The sequence below is a fragment of the Teleopsis dalmanni genome, chromosome 1 (assembly GCF_002237135.1).
Source record: "Teleopsis dalmanni isolate 2A chromosome 1, ASM223713v2, whole genome shotgun sequence".
Classification (NCBI taxonomy): Eukaryota; Metazoa; Arthropoda; class Insecta; order Diptera; family Diopsidae; genus Teleopsis; species Teleopsis dalmanni.
The window spans coordinates 221,009,877-221,020,401 of record NC_051846.1 but is presented as its reverse complement, the minus strand read 5'-3'; the positions used below and the strand labels follow the sequence as shown (position 1 = coordinate 221,020,401).

The 10,525-nt window shown below is 35.4% G+C and overlaps 2 protein-coding genes across 2 annotated transcripts; both read left to right on the top strand.

Annotated features, from left to right (window-relative positions):
* Positions 1-314: 314 nt before the first annotated feature.
* Positions 315-1,208, top strand: LOC119667424. The gene has a single exon (XM_038076712.1). The coding sequence runs from the start codon at positions 315-317 to the stop codon at positions 1,206-1,208; it is 894 nt and encodes a 297-aa protein (XP_037932640.1).
* A 1,879-nt stretch (positions 1,209-3,087) lies between these two features.
* On the top strand, positions 3,088-3,762 carry LOC119667423. The gene has a single exon (XM_038076711.1). The coding sequence runs from the start codon at positions 3,088-3,090 to the stop codon at positions 3,760-3,762; it is 675 nt and encodes a 224-aa protein (XP_037932639.1).
* The last annotated feature ends 6,763 nt before the right edge of the window (positions 3,763-10,525 follow it).

Here is a 10,525-nt window from a genome sequence, read left to right as displayed (position 1 = left end):
GGCAACCACAGATAATTATCAAAACACAAAAAGCACGATGGCAACGTTGTGACTTGACAAGCAGAAATCGTATAAAAGCAGAACGCTGGTAAGCATCGCTCTCTTTTGCATTCGAGCCGTCAGCAACCAAGGAGTTATAGTGGAACAATAATACCACAATTGGTGACACCGAACAAGGTAATAAAATAAAATTATACAGAAAGCAAAAACGAATAAGTCGTTTTCACGACTAAATAATTAAAGAGATAAAAAAAAAACAAAAACCAAAAAATTTTGCGCACATAATTTTTTCATCGGAATTGTTGGCGACTAATATGAGCATGACAGAAGCCAATCAGGAAATAAACAGCCCCAATTTGGCAGCTGCATCAGCACCCAGTCAAGCCGAACAAGGTCAGAGTGTAGAAGCGATGGGCGTGGTCAAATTACCACCTTTCCTTCACTCTGATCCCGAATTATGGTTCACGCAAATCGATGGGTTACTGCATGTCAATAGAATAACATCAGATGTCTCCAAATACTACACAGTCATCACGGCACTTGACGCAAATACACTTGGCCAGGTAGCAGACATCGCAAAGAAGCCTCCAGTTTCCGACAAATACGCAACATTAAAAGAAGAATTGATCCGACGCTTTGGTGAGTCAAAGCAAAAACAACTCATCAAATTGCTTACAAACTTAGAGCTATCAGACAAGCGACCGTCTCAATTACTGCGTGACATGCGCAATTTAGCGGGTACAAACATTTCTGAAGATGCCCTTTCAACTCTGTGGGCACAACGCTTGCCCAGCAACGTTAGATGTATTTTGTCTGCATGTAACGCCGGCAGTTTGGAAAGCATGGCAGAATTAGCTGACAGGATAATGGACAATTTACCAACACCGCAGTTCGTTATGGCTGCAACAACTGGTACTCATTTTAATCAATCGTCATCGCCGTTAGAAGCGCGAGTACTTGCATTAGAGACAGCAGTACAGCAAATTATAAGCAGCTTGGGTGAGTTAACGATGCAGTTAAAACCGAGCAGTCGTGATAGAAGTACGGACCGTCGTCACGAAAAAAGAGATCGCAAGCAGAGCAATATGAGAAACAAAGTATGCAGTTACCATACACGATTTGGGTCCAGGGCGTTTAAATGCACTCCACCATGTGAATTCAGCAAGGCAGCTGAAAATCACAGCTCAACACCAACAGCGGAAAACTAAAAACGTTATCGCAAACAAGTGCGGCATGCGATAATGAACCTCCCTGCTGCACGATCGAGACCCGTCTTCACGTCTTTGACAAACTAAACAAATTGAACTTCTTAGTCGACACAGGTTCAGTTGTCTCAGTTGTGCCAGTTACTCTCATCAATAGTAAACCAAATCCGATTACAAGTAAAGACGTCAGATTATATGCAGTGAACAACACAACAATAAATACATTTGGAGTAAAAAGGTTGAAAGTTGACCTAGGTCTTCGCCGTGAATTTTGTTGGAGTTTCATTATAGCCGACGTAAAATCACCGATCATAGGAGCAGATTTTTTATCCAGATTTGGTCTCATACTAGACATAAAGAGAAAAAAGCTAATTGATCCGCTAACAACGTTAAATGTGATTGGGGCAATCAAAAAAGTCACCACACACTCGATCTCAACGCTGCACAAAAATAGCAATCTATTCACAATAATCAATAAATACATTGACCTAGCTAATCCCAACTCGTATCGCCTTCCGAAAAACTCGCAGGTTAATCACCGTATAGAAACGAATTGTCAACCGATAGCCGAGAAGCCGAGGCGTTATGCAGGTGAGAAATTAACAGCTATAAAGAACGAATTCAGCACATTGCTTGAACAAGGAATAGTGCGACCATCTGATAGTTAATGGTCCAGTCCCGTTCATCTAGTGAAAAAGAAAACCGGCGGTTGGAGAGCGTGTGGAGATTTCCGCAGACTAAATGCACATACTAAACCAGACAAATACCCAATACCGTTCCTGGATCAAATTTCTGAGAGACTTTTTGGCGCCTGTAAATTTTCGAAAATCGATATCAACAAAGCGTATTTTAATATACCAATGGCCTCAGAAGACATCTGTAAAACTGCAGTAAGCACTCCACTAGGCATGTTCGAATTCGTTGTTATGCCATTTGGTCTCAAAAACGCGACACAAACATTTCAAAGACATATGGATTCTTTATTCAGAAATATTTCTTTCGTTTTCTGCTATCTCGACGACATATTGGTTTTTTCTCGAAATATGGAAGAACATGAAAAACACGTAGAAATTGTGCTAAATAAACTACAGGAAGCACATCTTGGTGTTAATATTGCTAAATGCGAGTTCGGTGTTGATGAGTTGCAGTTCTTGGGTTATCATTTGTCAGCAAGTGGCATGAATCCCCCAGCAGAGCGTGTAGAAGCCATTCAAAATTATGTCCGACCCAAGACAATACATGAAATTCGTCAATTTCTTGGAGTTGTCAATTATTATCGAAAGTACATTCCTCGAGCGGCACAGCTACAAGCACCCCTAAGCAGCCTACTGAGAGAATCCAAGAAGAGAGATAAAACAGAAATAGTCTGGACAGCAGATCTAAACACATCATTTGAAAACTGTAAGGCAGGCATATCAACATTAACTCAGCTAGTATTCTTATCACCAACAGCACCTTTTCGTCTTTCAACCGATGCTTCCAGCACCGCAATAGGATCAGTTCTGGAGCAGCGAGTCAATGACCAGTGGAAGCCAGTAGCGTTCTTCTCCGCCAAGCTTAAATCGGCAGAAGTAAATTACAGTACATATGACAGAGAACTCCTAGCAGTTTACGCATCCATAAAACATTTTCGTCATTTGCTTGAAGGGCGTCATTTTGTCATCCGCACTGACCATAAGCCGTTGACGTTCGCTTTTCAGCAGAAAGCCAATAAGGTATCTCCTCGTCAATTGCGCCATCTGAGTTACATAGCAGAATTCACGACCGAGATCGTGCATGTGTCATGCCCCTGCTAGGAACCAAACGAATCCGCACTAAGCCTTATCATCCAGCAGCGAATGGCATGGTAGAGAGGTTCCACTGTACGCTAAAAGCAGCACTAATGGCAAGACCGAAACATACATGGCTCCAATTATTCCCATCAGTTCTTTTAGGTTTACGAGTATCAGTGAAGGAAGACATAGGAGCATCTGCTGCAGAAATGATTTATGGTATCAACCTCCGTCTGCCTGGAGAATTCTTTGAACATAATACCCAATCAACTTCGTCAACGCCTCCTAATCAATCAAATTTTCTAAACAAATTTCGTGAATATTTGCGTGAAGTGCTACCAACGCCAGCAGCACATCATAGCAACAGGCCAATTTTCATAAATAAAGAACTCAACAATTGCTCACACGTTTTTCTGCGTTCAGATCACATCAGAAAACCACTAGAACCACCATATACAGGACCGTATAAAGTATTGAACAAAATAAGTGAACGACTGTTCACAATTGAAGTAGGTGACAAAAAGTTGAACGTTTCAATCAAAAGATTGAAGCCAGCGTTCCTGGAAAATACAGATGTTCCAGCAGAACCGAAGTTCTTAGAAATCTTGGTAGACAATCCTAGGCCAAAGCATGACACAGCACCAGTAAGAAGCACGAAGAAAAAAGTTACGTTCGCCGAAGACCCGCTTCAATTAAACAACAGTCCATTGCAGTCAGACGCCATAGACAAAAAGAAGGTCACACTCACACGTAGTCTTCATCACAGTCCTTCGGCTATCTTCTAAGAGGGGAGTACTGTGGCGGATGTGGCAACCACAGATAATTATTAAGACACGGAAAGCACGATGGCAACGTTGTAACTTCACAAGCAAAAATCATATAAAAGCAGAACACAAGTAAGCATCACTCTCTTTTGCATTCGAGCCGTCAGCGACCAAGGACACAAGGAGTTATAGTGGAACAAATTAACCACACGTATGCCCAGTTTAGAAGCAGCTTGGAATCATGTGACGCCAAGCAGGGCTTAATAATAATAATAATTTGTTCAATTTGAATTATTTTGGCAAGCAAATTTCAACTTTTGTAGTTTTAAAGATTTTACAATAATTTTTCTTACTTTAAAGTACAAATTAAAACAAATAAACAGGACTTTAATAAATTATTTGCAAAGTGTTCACGTGGTTGGTGCGCATTAGTTTTCAGTAAGATTACGTATTTAGCATAAAAATATACCGCACTAATTATCGCACATATTACAAGAGCAATTCCACAATAACGACTGAATTTCAAACAAGATATACATATGGCAGATACAAATATTTTGCTGGTTGTTGCAAACTAGAAAACGTCCAAACTCTATTTTTTTAACGTTATAGATAAATATGCAAATAAATACTAAAAAGCTTATCATCACAATTTTATACTTACATGATCCCCAGTTCCAGCTAAATGTATACACAAAGGTTTATATTTTTCATTCATCCATTTGTTAGGCAATATAACTTGGAAAAAAGCATTTTGGACTTGTTTTGGAACAATTCCGGGTAAATATAATTCAAGGGGTGTCATAAATTTTCCTTCTAATATGGTACAATCAGAATATTTTTCTTCTTTAAAAATGTCAACTGTATAGTCACGAGGTATTAATCTAAAACAAGATTCTCTTCGTGAAATTGTTTTACGAAATTCAAATAATCTGTAAATGTATTAAAAAAATTTTTTTTGTTAACACTTTAAAATTCAACTTATTTTGCATTATTTTTAAGTTTGAAATTCTAAAATATAATTTATAAAACAGCTTCATTATTAAAATATTACAATAGTTATGTTTTCGTCGTTATTAGTTCCTGAGGCAGAACTCAGTTGCGTTGCTGAATTGAAGTAGCGTTTACTAAAACTAATAAACGTAATAAATAATATATATTAATAAAACGTTAAAAAACCAGTTTCTTTTTAATAAAGGTATTTGTATATTAGATCGTCATCATTGACTATGTCTTAATATGGCAAGACCACCTATATATTATTTCATATTTCCGGTTATTTCATATACCGTCATTTCATCAAGTTATTTCAAGTTATTTCGTCCCAATGTGTTTCATGTCCCCATACTTCACACTGTAATATATATAATGTGGTATTAAACATGTAGTGGCTCACAAAACAAAATGGATCAAAAATTGAAATAATCATACCCATCAACTTATACTTGTGAGAGATCTTTCAACTTCAATAACACTATTTTTCAATAGAATTTTAAATATAACCTAAAAAAAAACTTTTGGCTACCAACACATACAAAGAATCTTAAATAATTGTAGCAACTCAACTTATTTTTCAGTACTTTTTATACAAAATCATCCACATAACTACAATTTGCTTTTAGTAATTTAGTGAATATAACGTTATGAGTAACAGACGGAGAACATCCTGCACAAATAATCTTCAAAATATTTTCAAACACGTCAGAAGCTTTACTTTCTGATCTTTACCTTGGAAAAGTCTTAAAAGTCGATCTTCAGGAACATCTTACAAACATCTGATGGAATATTACGTTGATATCACAACACACTACGGTGGCACTATATAAAAATTAAAGAAGACTGCAGACAGTCACTTATCTATCGCGGGCCTTTGAAGAAATTTTTATTTATTATTTATCAAAAAAATTTTCGTGGAATTCATAAATCATAGCACATACTCAGGTGAGTATGAATGACTCGATGACTCGTGTGAGTGTTGTAAAATATAAATATTTAAATTTTATAATTAAATTTATTACACAAACAGGTAAAATTTTTCGGCGATTGTATTATTATGTTAAGCCTTTTTCGAGTTAGGCAATCTGGGCACTTTTACTCTATGATAACTGGGGGGATTCTGCAGAGTCCCGCCCATCTCACTAACTAATTTGAGTATTCCTGATAATCTTCGTGATTATTCAATGATTGATCTAAGATCTGCGTAAGACCGCCCCATGCAGTTAGTGATTACTCTGAGATTAGATAGTGCTAAGTAGGGCAGCCTGTCGGTTTTCGCATATAGCTTCAGAGCTCTGTCCCTTATGTATTTTTTGACTGGATCTATTCCAAGGTCTCTTAGCATGTCATTCGTGCTACTTTGAAGAGCCTTCGGAGAGCCTGACTTTGAGAAACTTGTAGCTTTTAGATAGTAGAGTCGGCAGTTTTGCTATACGCGACAGACCCATAAAGTAGTGCCGGTCTAAGTATCTGGTTGTAGATCAGCTTTCTGTTCTTCACGCTACGGTTGTTGTGTTTGAAAAGCGGTTGTAAACAGTGCAGTGTTTTTGCGCAACTACTTCTTTTGACTTGTATGTACTTGTTAATCGCGCTCCTAATTAAGCGCGATGTCACCGACTCTGACTCTCGGTGGATGTTGCGAGTGAATTAAAGCAAGAGTTTTCATGGTTTAATATTATATTGTCAAGCAATTTTGAGGAAAATAATTCCAAGAACACCCTTTCGTACATATGTAGTTATGATTTTCTTTGATTTGTTGACAATAATTATATTGAAAAATGAAATTATAACTAGTTCTTCTTATATAATAAATTCTTAAAATCTTATTAGTTTTTAAATGCTTAATTATTTGTCGCAGAGTTTTTCGTAATAAACAAATCTTTCACGAATGTGACGTAATACTCATACATGATTCATAAATGACTTGCGTCATTTTCGTGTCGAGTGTCGGTGTTTATGAGTATCATATGAGCAGAATACAAATCATTATATTATAAGTGCTGTCAGCTGCTTGTATCAATCTGGTGAAGTCAAATCAAGAAATAAGAGAGACAGAATCTATATATAATTACGCTAACATGGTATGTTTAAAGTTCATACCGTAGAAAAAGTGAAGACGTGCAGAAGTGCACAACGTTATTTTTTTCGCATGTACATTAACGGAAACACAGGCAAAAATGCGTTGGCGCAAATTTAGCGACTACAACAACAAAATGCATGTGTCTTTGAATGTTTTTTGTTTTTATAGCGAATTGTGTATTGTTTACGATGGATTTGTGTGTGCGATTTTTTTCCACTTTTCTGTTTGGACTTTCCGTGTTGCAAAACTGAATTCTATTCCAATTACATTTTTAATGCACATTAAATTTCAAGTATTGTTTATGAAAAAAAAACACATTGAAGTGGAAATACCCTTTGATATCATTCGTTTTATTTTGGTGAGTTTAAAATTTTTAGATTAATTTCACGTGCATTGTGTGATAGTAAACTTTTCAACAATTTTTTTTCAAGGTTAATTAGTTGGTTGAATCGACATTAACAACACTTTAATTCGAGAGATAATATCTTCGTGTGATTTGACAATATCTATCCCATTGTTTTCTTTATTATTGGTGAGTTTATTTTTTTCTTTAAGTTCAATTTGTGAATAAAATGGTGAACGTGATTTGTATGTTCGGTAGCTGATATTTATTGATAATCAGTACAGAGACAAAGAAATAAAGAAAATATGCAATTGAGTAGAACACGAAATGTAATTAATACTACAACTTTAAATTTAATTCAAGTTGATAATGTTGATAATAATTCAGTTCCTTTGCGAAGTTTGTTCAAATGTGCATTGGTTGATATACCGCCTAATTTTGATCCCTTTCATATTGGTTCTATGAACTTGGTTTATAGGCATTGTTTACCTAAGCATTTTGCCTCAGAGTCTACAATGCGTGAAAGAAATTTCTTCCAAATGTGTTGCCATAAGGGTAAAGTTCATCTTCCACTATAAACACAAAATGATTTTTTTAATTCATTGTATAATGGTCTCACACCTATTTGAAGCTACAATTCGGCCTATGCTATGGTCAGTTCGGAAGCTAATATTTCTGACACAGTTTTAAGAGGAATTTATCATTTTAAAATTCACGCCATATTTTATCACAGAGCAGGACCAATGGTCACAGCATCTGATCGTACGCCAAATTATGCCCAGTTGTATATTTATGATGTCGATACGGCTGTTCAATATAGAATGCGAGCGCACTCAAATAAAACTTGCGATGATGTTTTGATGAGACAAATTTCTGTTGAATTGGATAGAATTAATCCATTTATTCGTTCTTTTCGTACAATGAAAGAACATTGTGATACAGTATGAAATGCACAGAAAGAGATTTGTATGGCAATTACCGTGAATCGTGATACAGATATACGAAGATATAATGATGCAACTCGAACTGATGTTGCTGTTATATTTACGATTGTAGATGGTGAACCACTATTTGAGAGAAATATGATATCTTTTTTAAAAACAAATGGTGTGGTTAAGAATGTATCAGTATTAGATTCTACTTTGGATCCATTGACATATCGTTTACTATTCCTAAAGGGAGATTTTAGTTGGCACGTTAATATATCGCATAACCTGCAAAAGAATTCTAATGGTAGACAGATTCGAAATAAAGTTACAATGTTACAATTTGCATGTTTCAGATTTGCAATAAGGGATCAACTTAGCTTTTTACATAAATCGCAAAAACTATTTTTGCAGTACATTGTTGATATGTATGTGAGAATAGATGGATGTCGAGTACGTTTTATAAGACAGAATCAAGTGAATTTGAGGGCAGATGTGTATAACAATATTACTGATTATTTGCAAACGAATCAAGTAGGAGATGATAGCATAGGTCGTAAAGTAATTTTACCTTCATCCTTCACTGGGTCTCCGAGAAACATGTATCAAAATTACTTTGATGCTTTGATGTCAATTGTTCAGCATTTCCGCAAACCATCGTTTTTTGTTACAATGACTTGCAATCCGAATTGGTCGGAGATTGTATATAATATCGATGCTAATGAATCATCTCATTTTAGACGTGAAATAGTTGTGCGTGTATTTAAATTGAAGTTAATAGAACTCATATCTGACATTTGGAATAAATCTGTTTTTTGGCTCTTATATATACAATCGAATTTCAAAAAATAGGTTACTGTTATTGATAAAATAGTTTATGCAAAGATACCGGATAAAAATTTACAGCCAAAATTACATGAATGTTGTCAAACACATGATGCATGGTCCATGCGGTGTTTTGAATCTAAGCTCTGTATGTATGCAAGATGGAAAATGTTCAAAACAATTTCCAAAGGATTTTGTACAATCAACTAAAGAATCAGTTAATAGTTATCCGTTATATAGACGACGCGATAATAATGTTTCCGTTAATGTTAGAGGAAAATCTGTAGATAATCGTTATGTCGTTCCATACAATCCATATTTGCTTGCAAAATATAATTGTCACATTAATGTCGAGGTTCACACTTTCGTCAAAAGTATTAAATATATATATAAGGGTTTAGATAGTGCAACTGTTTTAATTCAAAGTGAAAACATAAACGAAAATGTACAGCAAGTACAAGTTGAACTACATGAACTTAGAAATTTTTTGAATGGTCGATATGTGGGATCAACTGAGGCTATGTGGCGGATATATGAATTTCCTATGCATTTTCAGTCTCATATCATATCATATCCTCTTAACATTCATTTGCCACAAAGACAAAATATTATATTTTGCGAAAGCCAAGAACTACAAGCAGTAAAAAATCTTAACCTTACGAGACTATTAGCTTTCTTTCAATTGAATCAAAGTGATCCATCTGCTAATCAATATACAGAAATTCCATTGCATTAAGTTTGGATTGATAGTAGAAAATCTTGGCATTAAAAGACAACGAGGAGGAGATAAAAATATTAATCGGATGTATATGGTGTCTCCCAAAGAAATTGAGCTATTCCATTTAAGATTACTTTTGTTGCATAAAAAAGGGCCAAAATCATATAAAGATGTGCGTACATACAATGAAATTGTTTTTAGCACATTTATCGAAGCATGTCATGCTAGGGGAATTGCGTCCAACTATAATAAGTGGAGAGTTTGTCTCAATGAAGCTAAGTCATTTAATTCAACAAAACAAATGCGTAATTTGTTTGCGATTATTTGTGCCTTAAATATTCCAACGAATGCATTAGCGCTTTGAGTAGAATTTAGAGATAATTTAAGCGAAGATTTCATTAGAGATGATTGTAGTGTAGATGTTTCTTTCAATAGAGCATTATTGGAAATAGCGGATATTTTGTTAACACATAATGGTACATGTACGTCACTTGACTTGCCTAACCTACAATAATGCCAGAATTTGCTGATCCCGATATTTTTGATCCTTTTGAAGAAGAATGTTTATTTAATAAGCTTTATGATAGCGCAAATAATGAACAGCGTGATGCTACTGATAAAGTTATTCGTGAAGTTCAGTATCATGACAGAGGATCAAATGTGTTTTCTTTGACATCCCATGCAGGTTGTCGAAAAACATGCACACAAACGGCTATAATTCGTAAATTGAATTCCCTTATTCTTCGATATATTTCGTGTGCATTTAGTAGAATTGCTTTCACATTATTGATAGGTGGAAAGATTCTCCATAATGTTTTTAAACTGCCCATAAATCTGATGGAAAATACAGTACCAAATATAAAAAAATAGTAGTTATGCCAGATTTATTAATTCGG

What these genes read in the sequence shown, in the direction of transcription:
- LOC119667424 (XM_038076712.1), top strand. Translation starts at nt 315, where the DNA reads ATGAGCATGACAGAAGCCAATCAGGAAATAAACAGCCCCAATTTGGCA.
- LOC119667423 (XM_038076711.1), top strand. Translation starts at nt 3,088, where the DNA reads ATGGCAAGACCGAAACATACATGGCTCCAATTATTCCCATCAGTTCTT.